Source organism: Epinephelus fuscoguttatus, linkage group LG16 (assembly GCF_011397635.1).
Source record: "Epinephelus fuscoguttatus linkage group LG16, E.fuscoguttatus.final_Chr_v1".
Taxonomy (NCBI): domain Eukaryota; kingdom Metazoa; phylum Chordata; class Actinopteri; order Perciformes; family Serranidae; genus Epinephelus; species Epinephelus fuscoguttatus.
Window position 1 is genome coordinate 14,882,901 of NC_064767.1, and position 20,594 is coordinate 14,903,494.

The 20,594-nt window shown below is 41.8% G+C and overlaps 1 protein-coding gene across 4 annotated transcripts in view; it reads right to left on the reverse strand.

Moving 5' to 3' along the window:
- Nucleotides 1–747: 747 nt before the first annotated feature.
- The window catches only part of ccser2a (coiled-coil serine-rich protein 2a), a 71,901-nt gene continuing 52,054 nt past the window's right edge, over nt 748–20,594 (reverse strand). For 3 of the 4 annotated variants that reach the window (XM_049599662.1, XM_049599665.1, XM_049599664.1), the window contains one exon: nt 748–8,281. In XM_049599662.1, coding sequence (XP_049455619.1) covers nt 7,547–8,281 — 735 coding nt within the window. In that variant the 3' untranslated portion in view covers nt 748–7,546. Of the gene's footprint in view, nt 8,282–14,383; nt 14,469–20,594 lie in introns of all 4 variants that reach the window. The other variant, XM_049599666.1, reaches the window with a different exon arrangement.

Consider the following 20,594-nt stretch of genomic DNA (forward strand, 5'->3'; position numbering starts at 1 on the left):
GCAGTCGTAAAAAAGTCGTCTTACATTTAAATATTATGAATCTTCATTGAGGTGCTGGAACACACCAAGTATAATTGAGAAGGGGAAACTGAATGTTAAGGATTTTACCACCCTACTGTTAGAAGTGCTCGTAGTAAAACTTTGCATAATTGAAGAGCACCGATTGCACAATATTATACATTTTTTTATGCCACACAAGAACGTACTCTTTCTTCAACATTATAATGAGTCTATCAAACTTGTGTTCTCTGAGCAGCAACCTGCAGCGCTCGTACACAGTGAAAATCCTCTCACATATATTTGACAGTTTATGATAAAAGAGCCTGGCTTCCTTTCAAGTAAAAACCTTTTGCACTCCATCTCCCACTTTACCAAGTTAATGACAGTGTCACGCTACTCCTTGCGCTTGGCAGGCTGTTATCAACCCATCGTCTCTGAAGCGTGTAACCTCATTAGTAAGTGGACTATATGCAAGGTGTACGGAGGCTGCATAATTTGTAATGAATAGAGATGAGTTACGCTACTTAGTTTCATTTATTTGACAAGAAAGGAAATGCCTTTTGCTTTAAGCCCTAAAAGCAGCCTCTCAGGGGCCTTAACATTGCTTAAATTTCTGTAAAAGTGCCCCTGTGACACTTTCGCTAAGGCTTTTTGGCTGCCTTTGAAGTCTGTTGGATTTAGTGAGGAAAAAAAAGGGTGGTAATTATTCTAAAAAGACAACAAAACATCAGACAAAACCACATTAGCTTCACAATCATACTTTATTTCCACAGAAACACAACGGTGAAAACAAGGAAAAGAAACTGAGAATGAGATTTCTCTTTCATCTTGAACTGAGGTCAGCGGCTTTATGTTTGTATGTGTAAGCGTTGGCGAGGGTCTGTGATCCAAATCAATGAACAGAGTTGGCTGTCAAAGCAGCACTACCCGCCATAGGACAAAGGATTTCACCTGTGGCCTCTCATTGATGGTGCAGCACCATCTCCTGCTCTGATGTTTAACATTTTGCCGCTGACCTGCAGCTAAGCTTTTAAGGTAAACACGTCTGGAGTTATTGGTCTAACATGCAAGCAGTTCTGATGGAAATAACATTAGAAAGAAACACGGTAAACGGTGACAAAGCTCCATTTGCCACCAACAGAAGATGAGCTGAAACACCTTTGTCAGAATTTGGTTCACTCCTTTATTGCTGTCTCACATGGCTTCCTAGAAAAATATGATTACCTTTGCAAACAGAGACACACTGGCAAAGAAGAAAGAATAAAAGAAATCAAAAGGTTTTTTGTAAAAAGCAAGCAGCTTCTAAATCCAGTTTAATGTTAATTCAGCATTAACAACTAATGTCATTTAAAGTGCTTCAGATTAGAATTTTCAAAAAAGCTGTATTTGCTTTTTTTTTCATTTGCATAAAAGGTCGCTTTAAACACAGTGTAGCGTTCCCTCATGTTTTTGCTTCAAATAATATTGCACAGTATACTGTAGACAGTGCTCAGCAGCTGAAAGCAGCTGTTATTGGAGATTATGTAGTGATAAATACAGTGACCTTACACATTATGGGAGGAAAATTTGCTAACAGCTACACTACAGTATGTGTTTTATCTGCTTACAGGTGGAAATCCAGCAATGATGAAAATGACAACTGTAACTGTAAAAGTACATCTATGTACCGCGTCTGTTACTGCTTGGACAACATATATACTAAACCTCAAGTCAAGTATAAGAGTAGAGTTACTCCAAAAATACACCAAGGCATATTTGCAAGTTTTACTTTTACTTTAAAATATCAGTAGCAGGAAGTGGTGGCTACAAAACATCCGCTCCTCATTATGGTTTTAAACCTCCACTAACTGATTTTTTGGCCACTTGGAAGCAGCTGTAAACCCCCAACAGATTATCACTTTATTTAGTTCATAAAATGAATGTATCTTAAAGCGTTTACAACATTAAGAATCATGTTTGCACCCAACCTGTCCAGTATTTCTTCTCCTTTCAGCTCTGTTTCACAAGAGTCTGCACTTGTCTCTCTGCGGTGTGATGCTGAGCAGGTAGTGTACAGCTGATTTATCCACAGGCGGATTATGACATCATGGGCCCCCTTACCCCCCTAGCGCAGGTACAACATGCTGCTGTTTCTCCCCACAGAACTGAATGGCCTAAATTGCATAGTGTCATAACTTCTGTGGTTAAACTGAGGGAATAGAAACGCTCTCTTAAAATGTATCACGCTGGTTTCCTTCCTGAATCATCTTCAAAGTGAATATTTAGGCTATTCCTTCAGTTTTTCTTTTTTTTTTTTTTAAGACTTTGAGGCTCAGTTATCAACATGATGACTAACCCGTTCGACAAGACATGCAAAGTTAATGACAGCGACTTCACGCAGAGGCTCTGGTTTTGGGGCCCCTGGCCTGGTAGGTCTGTTTGGTAACATGCCCATGGGTTTATCAGAGCAGCTGCCTGCTGCAGTTTGAGCTCTTGAGCTCCTGGAGGCGCTATAGAGTCCCTCTGGCAACTAAAAATGTACTTAAGAAGTCTTTCATCCAAAGTGCCATGAGTATTCTTAACTCAATAATGTGACTGATGAGTTTTAAACCACAGAAAATGAGCTGATTTTATGTGTTTAGCGTTTTGTAATGACTTTGTATGTTTGTTTTACTGACTATTTGTCTGCTTTTAAATGTCAAATTTCCATCTATTGTGGAAAATAAAAATATTTTCTATCCTATTGTATCTGTTTGGAAATGGCATGATTGTGAGTGAACCAGTGAGTTGAGGGCAGTGAAACCAAAACAAGCTAAAAGGCGCTAAAGTGCTCAGTAGCGCTGAACTGCAGAGGTACAGTAGGTGATAATAATCTGTGGGTCTGTCACTACAAGCATTTTCTTTGCATATAAACAGTCATGTGATCCATTGTTAATATAAACATGTAGATCATAGTAGCTTTAAAGTAAAACCAAAAGCTTGACACTGCAAATATGCCTCTGCTTGTTCGTTCTTTTGCAGTAACTCTAATACATGTTATAAATATCGTTAGATTTCCGAGTTACAAGTCAAGTAATGTGTCTCAGTCGCTGTGCATCTTCATTGTACTGCGTGAAAACATCTTTACAGATAGATAATGTGTGCTGTAATGCAGTCCTGCTCCATTCAGAGTAATAACGTTGAACGACCTGGCCTCCTTTTCCTGTTGCACAGTGCAGCTTAATAATTTGTGAGTCTTATCGCAAAAACAAAGTTAATCAAGATCCTGCATTAGAATTGATCCGAGCTGCTACAGAGAGCCCAGTTGTGGTTTTATTATAGCATAGCTAGCAAGACTGATTGGCTTGACTGCTAAACTGTGCAGGGACATTGATTTGGAGATAGGGAATAGAGCACAGGGAGAGAAGGATGTCACTGCCCCGCTTTCCCTGGCATGGGCTTGCCTTTGGCCTGTGGGCAGATACATCTCCCTCTCACTCTCTCTGTCTCTCTCTCACACACACACACACACACACACACACACACACACACACACACACTTCCAAGAGAGAAACACTGGCAGACAGAGGTGTCTGGAGACGCACATATACACACACAAACACATACAGCGGGCAACATTGATTTCCTGTTTGGCATTACTAAGCAGTGAGCAACACAGCTGAGGGGATTGGGCTACTCTCTGGACCACAGTGCACACAAACAACCTTGCTATGTATTCTGTGTCCTTCTCCTCTCTTACACACACCTTCACAACGTTTTATAGACAAACATTCACGAGCGGAAAACTCTGCCCGAAACAGCTTATCCCGATCATAGTGCCGTCACTACTTCATCTCTACATCTATTATTCTTTGCTCCCTCTCCTCCAGTTCTGGCTCCCGTCTTCTTGTCTCTGCCCGTGCATCTCTCTCATCCTCTGTATCTTTCCGTCTCTGTTTTCATTAAAAGAAATGGGTTTTTCTTGGCCTCACACAGCGGTGTTGACTGCTTGGCTGGTTTGGCACAATGTTGAACTGTCCAACAGGTAAACACCTTTTATCAGCCACATGGATCCACATTTCCACCCATTTCCAAGGTAATCTGAGGGCGGACATTTTTTTTTCCAGCGAGTGGGGGCTACAGCGGACAGATGGATCAATGTGAACTTGGAAAGCTCATTTTGTGAAAGCTACCAAAACAACATAAATGTACTTTTAAGCACTTTGCTACAGAATTCAAAGTGTGTGTGTGTGTGTGTGTGTGTGTGTGTGTGTGTGTGTAGGTGCAGTTGTTTGGCTACTCAGAAGCCTGATCTCACGTGTGAGTGTGTTCCCTCTGAGTTTCGTGTCTCTTCGAGTTCTGTCAGAGTTCCTGTGCATGTGCATCTATGTAACTTGTGTGTCCGGATGTGTATGCGTGCGGTGTGTCTGTGTGTGTGTGTGCGTCTCTCTCTCTCTGTCTCACTCTGTCTATGTAGGGTGCATTATTGGACGCAGTAGACCGGACAGTGCCAGAGGCGTACACCAAGTGGTCACGCGGCGTGACAGAGAAGAGAGCAGAGTTGCTGTCAGAAGGCCTTTTTAACACACTGCTGCTCTCCGTTTGGGGACATTTCGGGAGCGTTTGACTGCAAAAGGGCTCCGCAAAGGAGAGATAAACACAATTCTCCAAAACTCCCTCAGAAACACCACTAAAGCCCCGAAGGCTCCCTACCTGAAAATACCGCGCTAATACCTTTGATGTTCCCAAAGAGCTGTGCAGGAGAGGGAGAGGAGGAGACGAGGGGGGAAATGACAACAGCTCAGACACTCAAACATCCGCGCACGCACACACACACACACACACACACACACACACACATATATATATATATATATATATATATATATATATACACACACACACACCAGGCAGCAGCTTCACACGCCTAATGAGTCCCTGTTAGCTGATGTTTCCACATGTGGGTCATTGAGGGAGGCAGTTCAAGGAAGTCAGTGTGCATTGCAAAAATGTCCCTCTTAACGAGTTATTTAATTGACTCCCAAATTCTCTTTCCTTAAATGCCATTTCTCTCAACCTGACTTAAATTTTCTTACATCAAATAATAATGATTTTCAATGAGACTTTTTTATCCTTTTAAGGACTTCTCAACAATTTTGGCAACACATTTATTTGCACTAAAAACAACTGTCTAACTAATAAATAAGGATTACATGACTGTAGGATATTATAGGAACAGTGTGAAAGATTTAGGGAGATTTAGAGGCATCTAGAGGTGAGGGCTGCAGATTGCAACGAGCTGAAATCTTTCTCAGTTAGGATTCCTTCAGTGTTCATTGTTCAGGAGTTTTTTTTTTACCAGGAGCCAAATTATCTGCAGAGGTCTTCTCCTCTCCAAAACAAACAGATCTGGTGATTTAAACCGATAAAAACACTGAATAAAGCAGCTTAATGTTACAAATCAGTGTTTCTCTGGTGCTGTTTGGATCGCAGCAAACTAGTTTGGTCATGGACTTTCCGCGTCCACATACAATGTGCAAGGTACCCTGGTTGGTTGCTGACGCTCTGGGACGCCGTGTCAAGTTTTGCCTGTTACATGTATTGTCTTCTGTCAAAATAAACGCACTACGTGGGTACAACACTGCGAATTGACGTTATTTTTCCTTTAACACAAACACACATAGTTAGGTTTAGGAAAAAAAGAACAGGGTTTGGCTTTAGAATCTCACAGGACACTAACACTGCTCTCTCAGGTGAAAGTCTGTGTTTGTTGGACCCATCCAGCATAACTCCCGCCCACCCAAGTTGGGACTTTTGCCGTCCTTGTCCTGCTGCGTTTACCCATGACACTGCCGGGTGCTGTTAAACTATAACGGCAACTGGTCGCATATCATGCCGACGTTAAAGGACGCCTTTTTTCGTTGGTTTCTGACGCAAGTTACTGCCCAAGTGCCAGATTTCGACAACTTCGAAGTGAGACCGGGCTCGCTAATGTGTGCTCACTATTTTTTCTAATAACTTAAAATCCAGATGTTCAGGAGGTTTTTAAAAGGAGACAAATTTTACGCAGGGGTCTCTTCTTTTCCAAAACAAACTGAGGCAGTGAATTACACCATTTAAAACACTTGATAAAGTGACATGGTTTCAAACAGTGTTTTTTCAACACTGTTCATCATGGGGGGCTGCTAGCGACGGTGGCTGATGCAAAAATGCAAATAGTCCTATCCAGAGCTACTGTTTGGTTTGTCCATTCTAGGCTACTGAAGAAACATGGCGGACGAGGACCTATGAAGATATAAATGGCTCATTCTAGGTAACAAAAACACACAAATTGTTATTTTCAGGTGATTATACACTAAAGAAAACATAATTATTATTATATTATATTCCATTTCTGCCAATACATCCTCCTAAATCCTTCACACTAGACTTTTAAATTTACTTTGTTACATGCCGTCTCCTCTCTCATAATGCATCATACTTCCTGGTACTCTTCACTGTCGTCTATCTACAAATGGACAAAATAGGCCTGAAATAACAGACACATGGAAACGTATGAGTGAGCCTACATTGTACCTGAGCACACTTAAGTGTGTGAGTGCTTTATTACACTGCTCTTTTCCACTACATTATGAAAGCTAATTCCTCACTTAGACACTGTTTCTCCTAATCACATCTCCACCACCAGCATGGTGTTACTTTTTATAAGCCTATATTCCCATCTGAGTTGCATTTACACAGAAGGTCAGAGACCCTTCTTGCTAATACGTGCAGTTTCATGATGCAAGCAGAGCAAACTGACGCAGAAACAAGCACGCACCTCACCTCTATGTCTCCGGCCTCTCACTTTCATACACACATTTACACAGACGTGTGTTTTCATTCTGGGAGTGACATCTCAGGAGCACTTTGATGCATTTGTTTTTCATTCTAGCCCCCTATTCCACTTTTGCTGTTATTTTATTCTTTTTTTCCTTTCTTTCCCATTTCTTGTTTTTGTCTCCATCTTCCCTGTGGCCTTCTATTACACTGCAAAGGTCACATTTATGCCACCTCCATGTTTAAAACCAAATGCACCTGGGTGTCAGAGGGCACAGCTGTGTGAGGACAAGTGAACTTGGACTTTAAATTTTGTGAACAGCCAGCGGGTATTACAAAACAAAACTAAAGCTAACTTCTCTGAATGTCAACACTCGGTTTTTTTCCCCATCAGCAGCATTCGTGTGCACGTGCACGGCCTGTAAACTGGACATTTCTTCTTCCATAAATTCCCATCAACCTGTAAACTGTTATATACCAATATGGATTGTTGTGTAGATAAGATCCTGCTACATACTACGTATCGATCAGTCAGTCAGGCTGGAGTTGTTAGATACTAATTTAGAAACAATACAGCAGTCACAATACCAATGTCAACGACACAGGCAGTCCCTGAATGGTCCATAATGGTTGCTGAGCTCAGTGTATGTTTCTTTGACACTCACAAGGTAAAACAATCACACTGTTATTATGGCTGGGGAGAGACGGGGATGAATAGCAGTGTCAGAGTGATTCCAGTTTTAAGTTCTGATGGGTGGGTTTAAGCTCCTCAGGGAATCTTTGGCTTGGGGAGGCATGAACGACTCAAAGGGATCAGGATCTTGGCTGACCCAGGGTCTTTAAGGGTCCCCTGGTTGGGCTCCTCCAGGCTGGAGTCGGAGCACCGTGGATCCCTGCAAGGCTCTGATGCTCTGCGAGGCTGAAGCAGTGAAGTGCGACACAGACTTGGAGACTGAACCTGGGGTCCAGCATTAAAGCACGGAAGGCCTCTAGACGGAGGGGGCAGCTGCTTGGCCCGGTTAGGCAGAGGCCCTAAGGAACAGCCCAGCTTCAGAGAGGCAAAGCCACCAGTGCCCCCTGGCTTGAGTGCAGGGAGAGACACGCGCTTGTGAAGGCGAGGAGGCTGCAGCATGCGAGGGCTAGTCGAACCAGCACATTTGGGAGTGACAGAGCTCTGCGGTGTCACAGCAGGAGTTCTCCGGTCATGCTGTGATGCAGACTGAGCTGCTGATGTTGGACTGTCTCTGGCAGTTACCCCCTGTGGAGCCCTGGAGCCCGGGCAGCGCAGGTGGGTGCTGAGGAGATGACTCAGCTTGTCGGGGTTTGCTGGCCCGGAGACATCTGCCATAAGGTCTTCAAGAGCACGATCAGTGTCTGTATAAGTTCCTTCCTCTGATCTACTCCTTGTGAGGTCACTGTGGCCCTCGGTGAGGGGAGTTTTTGCTAGTCTTCCCTGGTGGAGGTGCTCTTTGAGGCAGGGGTTGAAAGGCTGTAGTATTTGAGGCTGCAGAAAAAAAGAAAAGAGGAATGACATATCAATAAAACATTTTTTAAACAGGCAAAAAATGGTCATGAAACAGTCAGTGTATAATGAGGTACATCTCTGAGGTTTTTTATACCATGTTCCAGAAATGGCTGGATTTAAAAAACTCCCCTTTTTGTGTCTTTGATCCCTGTGGAATCCAGGCTTTTGAAAATGTTGCCGCCGCAAAGGAAATCTGAATCAAAAAGCAAACTGGAAATTGTGCCTTTCTTTGACTTGTTTATTTACTCTTTAATGTCACAGGCCGTTTCCAGTGCCAGTCTCTGAACTATTCCTAGAATAGGAGAGGCAAAGTCACAGAGGAAGCCCTGATTCAGCACTTAAAAACAAGCAGAGGAGAATAACCTTGCCGTGTGAGTGCCTGGGATCTACTGAAGTCTTTGACTCATTTTGTGATCGCTGCTGCAGAGGGGCTTCAAAACTCTCAAACTGAGAGTTATGATGCCTGCTGCCTATGCAGGAACGTGCTGAGCCGTTAACCACATGAAATTCAGACCGACCGTGGTTTGTCCTCCACCAGCGGACATACAGAGTATAAACACAAAACCATGAACACCTGTACAACGCGATGCAATTCCATAACAGCCCTGCAACATTTACTGTATCGGTGAAGCTTGTTATGTTCAATATTTGTTGTGTTAGAGAGCTGCTAATTATCCAGCGAGACGAAACAACAAGCTACGGCTTCAGAGGAGTTGAATTAACATCTCTCTGACACAGACACAACAAAAACTCATTATGATTTAACAGAGTTAGCATTTGTTTCAACACTTCTACACTGGATTGGGTTCTGTTGTACATGTCTTAATGATATATCTGTCCACTCGCTGCACATATTTGTTTTAGATTGAAGAATTCACAGATAATTTCTGCATCACAGCTTCAAACACTTTTGCCTTTACTGCATAGGTACTGCTATATGTTTGGGTGACATATAGTGCCAACACATTCTCACTCCCAACTCGTCAAATACAGCAGCTTGGTCAGTGGCCTTACGCTTCAGAATATGTTGCTCTAGCTACCCCTCCAGCGTCAGTTTGTGATGTGTGCATTTCAGTGTCAATTTCTGCTCGTTACATGCAACAGCATCTGTTAAAATTAACTTACATCTTCACAGGAAACGTAGGTTTTGCCACCAAAGCTTGTTAACTACTTGGTTAGGTTTAGAAAAATGGTTAGGGTTCAAATAACTACATTTCTTACAGTAACTTAGTGAGTATGTCACCTGTGATGTATTCCAGTAACTTAGCTACATGGTTGAAAAACTTAAGTTGACTTTCACTCAAGAAATGAGAACCACTGACCAGGCTACTATATTTGACTCCCTGGGAGCGAGACCGGGTTGATAGTGCCTTAAGATTTAACCTTGTTTACACCAACTATTCTGAACCACGCTTCCAGCAGAATACAAGGCCAGCGGTGCTCATTAGTCCATACAACCACCAGCAGAGTTGCTCAGATCAGAAAAACGTCAATACTGAATGTTTTGTGAATATCTTATAAAGTATATGAGTACATTTTCTGAATAGCTTCTGATCTCAACATCTATAAAAAAAAAAACCTTCTAGTGCCTTGTTAGCCGACTTAGTTTGAGGCTGACTCTGTGAGTCATCACTGTCAGTTTTTACCTTGAGAAACCAGAGAACTGGCCTTTTTTTCAATCTGTGTCCTTTGAGCAGAACTTAAAGAATCTAAATCCACCTGGAACCACCTTAAGCTGCTGAAAAACATGAACTCAGTTTTAGCAGAAACATGCCCCCTGCGAGTTGAAAGTAAAAAGATCTCAGAGGATGTGAATATATAGCTGTGCGGGTCAAGCTGCTCTGCCTGTTTCTACCATCAGTCATTTATATTGTGGGTGGGAGTGGATGTCCGAGGCCACAGCTCCATCTCCTGGTCCCCTGCCACAGTGCGTCCTCTAGCCTGGTACAAAGCCCTTGTCCACCTCTGTGTGTCAGTGTGTTGCTGCATGTTTTTCAAGCAGGGAAATGCTGTTTTTAGATTTCAAAGTCTGTAATTTAAAACCTGCAGAAACAGAATGTTTCTGTTGCTTTTTACAATCACTCTGATTAGCCTGTCACTCAAATCAAGAGCATGTTATTAAGCTTTTATCTTTAGGGTTGACATAGCATACAGTACCTATTCTAATTCAGACTGAGAGTGAGCACTTTCTACTGACTCTCACAGTTCAAAACGAAATAAAAGACTTTGTACCACTCCATAAATTATAGGTGTTAGCAAAATAAATCCACTAAATATATCAGACACCATCATTATAGATACAGGCCTTAAACCATTTTTCAGTTTCAAAAGTTTGGTTCATGGTAAAATTACTAAACTGAAATGTTCACGTTAACTGTGAGGTTTGCATTGAGTGCATGTCTTCCCAGCTGGAAGAAGCCTCAGACAGTGATACCAACATGCAGCATCTATAGATCACACTCAATAATTATTGGCAGCTCCAGCTGTCTGCTACAGATCCTAATAATTAGCAGCAATTATTTCGAGCTCTTCCCTGCTCTGTCAAGAAGTAAATATCTCAGCTCACTAATGATAGCTATCACTTGAAAAGACACTTGCTTTCCAACCAAGGAAGACGCCAATTTGAAGCACCTGGAAGATGTCAGGGCCCACCATAACCAATCTGTTCTCAAGCCACTCTCACCATGAAAAATGGCTGCAGGATTAGAAAAGCAACATGCGAGAATTTGAATAAGGATGTATAAATGATCCACATTATGTCTACCGGAAGACAATGTGATTGCAGCGCATAAGCAGATCAGAGTGGCAATATGGTGGCACTCCATTTTCAGAGCTAGATTAGACTTTGTGGTATCATTTAGTATAGGTGGTTGTGAAAACTGTGATTTGGATTGTGTTTAAGCGGTGTGAGAGCAGAGGATGTGTGATTGCTTTGATTTGTCTTTTGCTTGCTGTGCTTAACTGCTTTGATAGGGGAGTTAGAATGAAGGAGATTGCTCGGGATAGCGGTAACACATTCACGTCCCATAACACAGGGGGATTCTTAAATGTTATTCCTTTCAATTCACTCCATCCAAATCCTTCAAGGTGAACACCTAGAATAATAAAGCACCTGCTCAATGAATAAAATATAGAAAAACAAATCCACACAGAGATTTACCCATGCATGCGTAACACATCTTATAAAATGAATTTGATAGAATGGAAGAAATTAATGGTATACCATGCAGGAATTGTTGGTTACTGTTTGTAAACAGTACTACCAGCTAAAGTGAAGATGAAAGCCAACCCCAGATTCACCGTTTTAGAACGAGACTTGTCCACTTGGCGTTTCACATCAGTGTATCTGCTTTTTCCACGATTTTCCTAGCTTCCACTTTAGAGCTGGGAATCATTTCAAAGGTTCAATACCAGCACCATTACCAGTAGGCTACCAATCGATACCAAGACCAATCGGGGACTTCATTCTATACCCTATATGTGAAGGTAGTGGCATGTACTATAGCCATACTTTTGAGCATTTTGGTGGCATCCCAGCATGCTGCATTGCCAGCTGTTTCAAAAACACCAAGCTCAACTTTACCGCACTGGACCGTATGGGTTGTTAAGTTAGTTGCTATTGCGGGACAGTTAGCTCCGCACTGGAGAGTCTGCTCAGCCGCACACGCACAGTGACAGGGCTAACTGTTAGCCAATGTTAGCTAACGATTATTACAGATTTAATGACAGTTGAGCCATTTCGGTGTCGGTGTGAGTTTGTTAGGACTAGTAAACGGCTTAGTGTTGGTTGTTAGCTGCTGCTGCTGTGTTAGTAAGGTTGCTGATCCAGTGGGGAGTCAGAATGGTCTGGGATCAGATCCCAGGTGCAAAAAAGATCTAATGCAGGTATTGTTTGACTGAAGATGTTTCTATACCACTTGATACTGTTTTTTTTTTTACTAATACCCTAAATGTATTGAGTACTGATACCCAGCCCTATTTCTCTTGGGTGCATGCTGCTTATGATCTGACACCTGGTCACTGTGCCCAGGAACTTCCTGAACACATAAGAAAATACAAGCAGACGACAGAGTCTCTGCAAATATATATACAGTACCATCACACACTACTAGTTGTTCATAATGACGACTGATAGGGGTTACTTCTGTATCAGTCTATACATTTTCTTAGGAAAATCCTGCATAATATACCTTAAAGACACACACACAAAAAAAGGTGAATGAAGTATGAAAAAAGAAAAATGTTGACAACTAAAAAGTATCACCATTAAGTAGAACAGACTAAAGTTCCAAGTACAGATACACACAATCAAAACTCCAAAACAACCTTGAAAATCAAATACAAAGCATGCGGATGCAGATGTAAAAAGAGCATGCTTCTGTCATGCCTCATGATGCCACACCACAGCCCAGCGTGCAGGTGGTGGTGGGAGGGCAGCATGTTCACTGCATGTTAAAGAAATGTTACTGTACCACGCTGTGTCAGTGAAGTACTGCACTAGGTGCTCCACTCCTTGTCAAACGCATTATGTGTGGGGAGGCAAAAGTAGAGGAGAGAGAACATGGGAGATTCAATTTTCATTTATTGAGTGGGGGAGAGCAGAGATGAGGTGAGGAGAGAGAAGGGTTAAAACGCAGGGAGAGAGGCATGTATGAGAGAGGTTCAGATATTTTAAATCCAGCATTAACACCTAGCCCATGCCAAAAAGTCACAAATTAGCCCAACAAACAAACCACGTTCATGCAAAATATAATCACTGTATCCTCCGTTCAGCACAACCTGTGTGAATACAACAGTTTCTGCTGTAATTTCAGGACTGGCAATTCTATCTTTTTTTCTAAAGACCTTCATTACCGGCAAGAACTCTTTGCTAGTTTGTTCACGGTCACAGCTCCCGGTGGGAGGTCAGAGCATTAGCAGTCAAATCTGTTGTTTATCATCATGTATCTCAATATAACTGTACACCAACTACATTCTATTTGTGTGATTACCCTGTTTTCTCCAACTGCTTTTCTCCTGCTGTACAGATGTTCTTCTATGTTTTGTTTAATGAGATCATGCAATTCTACTGGTGGGAGAAAATGTACTGAATGCTGGGCTGTACTCACGTATTTGTCAAAACAGTCTATAAACACAAGATGGAAATAACCTGAAACATATCAAAAAAAAAAACAAAAAAAAAAACAGAACACCTGTGCACCACATTTTTATCACCTTGCCTCTTGATACAAAGCTGAGCCCCACTGGGATAGATCAAAGGAACGCAGCGTGGGCTCTTCTCTTTGCTTCTGTCTTTATTTTCTTGCTCTCTGCTCTCTCACATATGTGTATTTTCTGAAGTCTATTTGCCCATTGTCTTTTTCTGCCTTCCCTACTTGCTACCTAATCAGCAAAGCATAACACAGAAGCTTTGAGGGATTCACTGTTGTTGTGACTACGCTGTCATTGTTTCTCAGTCCTGTGTCTCTCAATAAAGTCAAACTGTTTTAGTCTCCAGAAAAATACTGCTAATTTCATTTTCATATCCAAAGCAAAGATCACGTTACGCTCCTATGTACTATTTGTTCAAGAACATAAGATACATCCTCTGTTAGGGGAACAAAGATGCAAATTAGTGCAGATATATTACGTTTGCAAACAGTAACAGGGGAGCAAAGTGAGGATTAGAAATGCAGGCATCTGCGGGTTTTAGAAAGTCAACGAACTCGGCTAGTGTCTGACTAAACACAGCTAATAAAGGAGAACTGAAGCTATAAATGAGCAGCACAGGGAAAAGGACACCAGTAAATGAATTGCTAAAGAACAAGAAGTCAGACTGTGTTTGGTAAAACAAACAACTATTTTACATGTTACTAATCTTGTTTAAAATTAATCTAAACGTAGATGTAGAGCAGAAATCCTCCAGTAATTGCACAGCGAGAAAACAAAAAGACACAGCCACCTGGAACAAAGATATTTCAGTGGTTTAGAGGGTTTTAATTGGAGACAGATAACATGCTTTTTGGGTCTATTTTCAGAGCTATGGATATGTTGTGTTGTGAAAAGGTGGAGAAGAGGCTGCAAAGGATGTTAGTGACTCACTCTGTCTGCGCTGGGGCATGCTGGTACGGGTCAAGCCATGGTGCTGTGCCTGCCACGGGGACAGCAAGGGGGTGGGCAGCACACCCTACACAGAGAAAAAGACAAAGGACAAAAGGCGTGACGTACTAGAACACACACGCTCACTCACACAGACGCATGCTTACATAGAAAAGACACTCACAGGCATAAACACGCTGTTATGAGTGCGGATGGTGCAAGTTATACAGCACACAAAACACACACACAAGCAGGCATGCATGCATGCATATATTAAACCTTAACATCAAGTCTCCCTTTATTTCCCCTTAGGTGTTTTTTTTTTTTGTTGGAAAAATACTCTTACCCCACACTGACAGTATCATAAATATTCTGTATCAACTTATTCTTACTATTCACTGAAGCTACATACATATATATATGATGTTTACACTGAGTGAAATATTAAACCCAGGATCCATGCTCATTATAGCAGCACTATTCAGTCAAATTGAAATGTTCAATATAGAGGTCTCGCAAATAATTTTAAACCTATCTCTCCACCGCCCAATCATATTTGGCATCTATGGATGCTTTAGAATTGAATTTTTTTTTGGCTTCAAAGTAACGTTATGTAAGAATCATCCCCCATAATCTTTTTCCCCAATGTATGTTATTTTGAAGGCGTTACACATCTGTCTACTGCAGTAGACACCATGCATCAACAGCACACAGAGTGATTCAATTTATTATAGGTATGAATACACACAAGATCAATAAATAACAACAAACATTTATTTTTTTTAGACCTATATATTTAATCCCTTTTTATACCATTGATGCATGGTGTCCTCTGCAGTGGACAGATACGGTCTACCCTTTGGTGCATTACACCCACTGGATTAGACAAATGGTTTTTTTTCAGTCCAAGAAAAACTTGTATTCAGATTTAATTCCTTTTTCTTTGCTATCATCTTTTGTAGCTGATTTTATTTTTTGCATGTCTTTTTTTTAGAATAAAAAGATTAAACAGTTATTCCCCAGGTACTTGGTGGATCTCCTCCTCCCTCTATCTTTTGAAATTATGATGCAATATCCCAAAATGACAAAGACATACAAAGATAATAATCAAAGGGAATTGTAGACAACTCTTTGGGGGTCCACAGCCTAGTGGTTGGGACAGGGTACTACAACTTAATTAGTTCAAAATGGTTTCCAAGTGTCTGTCCACTGGAGTGGACACCATGCATTTAAGTGTTTAAAGGGGAACTAATGTTTTTTTCAACCTGGGCCCTATTTTCCGATCTACTTTTGTCTAAATGAGTGATAGGATGTTCAATATTTGACATTTCTCCAGTACGAAGCTAGGGCTGACCTGCCTGCAGCCCGTGAGCGTGCGCTATATTAAATAATAGGGCACTCAGACAGCGTCAAACAACGTCAAAATACGATATGAACAGATAAACTTGGATTGTTAGTATAATTATCCGACAACATAACGGAAAGGAGAAATGAACGTCTGTGTTTACCTTTAGCTGGGTTCGGACATGTTCCTCTGCCTGTTGCTGCTCCCTCTCTCTCCTTGTCTGCTCTTCAATTTCAAGGAGCTCTGAGTCTGTGTACTTCTGTGTACTCCGTGTTCAAATAAATACGGGCAGTCACTAAATTCAAATGGCTCATCCAGATCCAGTTGGTCAAAATCGGGTAAAAATTCGGACATGTTTGTTGTGGCAAGTCAAAACACTCACTCAGAGAGTGAAAGTCTGGCTCTCACGTCTCGCGAGATTTGAGCTGTTGCAGGAAGTGACCGCTGGACTGACCTTACAAATGCCAGGAGGTACTCTGTTTGGAGTAGTCATGGCTGAAATTTTACCCAGTTTTGACCAACTGGATCTGGATGAGCCATTTGAATTTGATGACCGCCTGTATTTATTTGAACATGGAGTACACGGACATACACAGACTCAGAGCTCATTGAAATTGAAGAGCAGACAAGGAGAGAGAGGGAGCAGCAACAGGCAGAGGAACATGTCCGAATCCAGCTAAAGGTAAACACAGACGTTCATTTCTCCTTTCCGTTATGTTGTCGGATAATTATACTAACAATCAGAGCCTATCTGTGTGAAAAAAAATGCACTTTTAGTGGATGTATTTTGACGTTGTTTGACGCTGTCTGAGTGCCCTATTATTTAATATGGCGCGCACACTCACGGGCTGCAGGCAGGTCAGCCCTAGCTTCGTACTGGAGAAATGTCAAATATTGAACATCCGATCACTCATATAGTCAAAAGTAGATCTGAAAATAGGGCCCAGGTTGAAAAAAACATTAGTTCCCCTTTAAATGGATGTTTGGCCCCACACACACACACACACACACACACACACACACAAAAGCATGCTGCATACACTTATACATTCCCCACCACATCACAATATTAAGCTATTGTTAATAGGAAAATGTTACGTATCCAAACAAAACAGGAACATGAAGCACAACATTGTTTTCTGCACCTTCTGCCACTATAATCTGTATATTTGCTAATTTAGAGTTTAGAGTAAAACCCAGGAGATTCTTTCCTCGCATTGTTTGACACAATATCATACTCATTATCCAATACAACACTTGCTGCCTGGGGACTTCCAATCGTCTTAATGTTGTTTCTCCCCGGGCAACTCTGGAAACCAGTTGTTTTCTCTTACTGTATGATTGTTTTTACATAAATATAGTCAAATCCATTATCAGCCATCCTTGGTGCCAAAAGCCTACAATCCATCGTAGGAGAGCACTCCATCACAGGCAGTGCAAATAACAAGATGACACTAAAAAGGACAACTTTTCCACCCATCACTCTGAAAGTCGAAAGGATCACACGTTGTGAATTTGATGTATGTTTACTGAATGTGCTTAAGATATTTTCAGAGTCTCAGTGTTGGGCTACACAGTGAGTCAATTTGCTTACACTTACAGTGTAATTAGTTACAGAAGGTGGCAAATCCACAGGTATTTATCCACAAGGATAAAGACAGCATCTCACAGAGGCACAATGTGGCAGCTGTAATCTCTGTCTGTTCTACATAAATGGCACATTTCAACCTGCTGTCTAACCACATTTGCTGTCTATATGTTGTTCTCTCTCCATTTGTCATATTATGCATTCTGTTGTCTGAACATTTGTTTGACCAGAATCTGTACCTCTGTGCAAAAACTGAACACAAACCCTTTTTTGATACCAAACCTATCTTCAGGTTAAGCAATTCAAAGAGCTATTGCCCCCACCGGGAGAAGAAAAGTGAAGAGGCAGCAGGGCCATCATGTTAAGCAGGCAGACAGACCAAAACCTTATCAAATGCTACTTTTTTCCTCAGTGGCTGAGAGGGCTGCCGCTCAAATAGGACTCTATTATAGAGGAGAGAAGCAGTGAATCTGTCAGAGGGAAGAAGGAACAGATAGAGAGAGATAGAAGGCGAGAAGGGGAAGGTAGCAACTTCCCAGTAGGTCCAGCCCAAGCTATTTCAGAGCCCTCCTAGTGCGTCTGCTAGAGGGGCGAAGAATGAGTTCCCCTGATCTGTTCCCGTCCATGTCCTTCCTAGAAAACCAACAACTGCCTTAGCGGGAGGTCTTGGCAGAAGCCTCCCGTCGAGTCTTCATTTGCAGACAAGAAAACCTTTGGCGATGAGAACAAGAGGCTATGTTGGAGGGCTCTCGAATGATTCTGACAGTGTCTGGCAGCTTTATTAGACCTTCGTAGCAGCTTAGCCCGTCAATTTTTTTACAGTTTTTCATCGCTGTAAAGACTCCTCAATGAAGGGCTGACAGAGCTTTACAAGAGCAGGGAGACAGAAATTGTTAAAATAAAAAGTTTTTCATATTCTGTCAATTTCATCAAAACTTCTTTCATGTCTCGCCCACCAGTACAGAGACCCCCCGTTCGATGCCTGGAAGTAGTACCTCTGGCTGTTTCCGATGAACACAACTATTCACAAGCAACGTGTCTCTTCCTAGTTGCTGCACTCACAACTCCTTCTGGTTGAACATGCTTGCACAGTGGGGGTGAACTATGGCCCTTGCACTGAGTAACAGTCTAAACCACCCACACATTACACTCTCCTGGTAAAGCTCACAAGGTAGTGGGGAAGCACATGTCTGTCAGCAGCACCCTCAGGGACAATAGTAGAGTTAGCAGTGACAACAGCTGCTGTGCACGTGGAAAAATCTTTCAGAGTAAACAAAATATATTCAACCCTTTACAAGAATACCGCAACCCCCAAACAACCACCTGTGTATTGTTTTTCTTGCATGCCTACGAACTAACCCTTTAATGCTCCTGTGTAAACATACTATTTTTGTTAGTGGAGTTTGGCTTTAAAGAGTTTGTTGATTAAGTTTCACTTTCCATTTAGTTCCCCATCAGAAATGGTTGTCTGTTTGGGAAGCACTGAGCACACGACAGGATAATGAAACTTGGATTGTACCGCATGTATTGTGTAGGATTATGTAAATGGATGATTTGATGTAGTCTTGCTCTTATTAAATGTGGCCCCCTATAACTTCAATTCATCAAAAATATTCCAGGATTCTTCATTCACCATGGAGGCATGAGACCACCATGTTTGTGCATCCCTCTGTATTTTTTTGGCATCACTTTCGACTCACTCTGCCTTCATGACTGTAAACAAAGAGTTAACTTTAAGAAGACACTGGGATCATGTATGTAACCAAAAGAGATTAAGAACAGGAGACACTTTTCTTTTGGTATGCCATTATCAGGTTTGTGCATAAAAAAGTACTTGCATGTTAAGTTCACTGCTCTAATGACATTTAGCAGACAATATAAAAATGAATGAAGGAACTGAACAATAATAAATGAATGAATAATGATAAAATAGAGCAGCTGTTTTTGAAATATCATTCTCTTCAACAGAAATAACTACCGTATCAGTAACGGCACGAGAGGCCCCTTTGACAGTAATTTGTTAAGCTACTTTGTCTGTACAGAGTCCCAAAAGCAGATGGTAAAACTTGGCAAAGTAGGACAAGAATTTAAAAGTCAAATAAAAGTTATTCTTTGTGATCCCACAACCTTTTCATCAAATAACAACAGAATTTCGAAGAAACCATGATGCTAATCCCCTAATCCACTACACAGTTTCTGGTGGTTGGCTACGGCTAATACCTCAGGTTTGGCCACAATGTTTCACTTCACAGACTTTGGCAATTAAATCCTCACCTGTCCAAAATGACTCTGCTGTGCATTGTGTATTAATGAGTGTGCGTATGTGATGGCGAGTCTGTGATGCAAGGGGGCAGACAGAGGGGATGTGGGTGGAGAGGTAATATCAGGATCTGAGAGGGGAAAAACTTGTTCTTTCACCCTACAGCTTAACACTGATCACTGATGTTGTTCAATCCTCCTGCCTCTGCCTTCCCTGCTCTCTCGCTCCCTGTCGCAGCAAATTGATCTAATTACATCTGAGCTAAGAAGTAGCGAGGTAATGTCAAGGAGAGAATGACAGGGACAAAAATACAGCGAAAGAAAAGAAATCACTGAAGCTAGACAGGGAGAAAGAAAATAACGGAGTGAGACAGCAGGGGCGATAAAAAGACATGAAGGGAGGTGTGAGAGGAGAAGAAGAGGTGAAGAAGAGGATGTTTAAAAGGCACAGAGGGAGTAGGAGGGTAGCTGTAATTATCTCTTCTGTCTGCCACTGATGAAACACTGCCTATTGTGTTGCCATTGTTTCACTGCTGCTGCTCATCTGCGTGTTTGTTTATCTGGGTTATTAACAAGGTCGGTTCCCCAGTCCTCCGACTGCTGAACTCATTGTTCAGTCACACTGAGTGTGCCCTGCACTTGAGTACAAGAGAAACATGTGGCACATCCCCTCTCACACGCACACACAACCATAAACATATGTAGACAATCAGGGTCTGCACAGTTTTCTATTGTGCCACGTCTGAAATTACTAAAATCATACTGCTCATGCTTTATTTGTTGTGAAAAGGAGAGGAGGCACAGAAAACATCTCTGCTGCAGTGACTGCTCTGGGGAGCTATTCAAAAGGCTTATTTTTCTACAACTGACATTTAAGTAGCTTCCAGTGTGACACTACATGTGCCTCCTGCTGTGACAAGTGCGTCCACTATTTCTCTGCATCTTGTACATTGACAGACATACAATACATTCATGCCACATTCTGAGACTTTTTTTTTTATTCTGAGCATGCTTTTGGACCC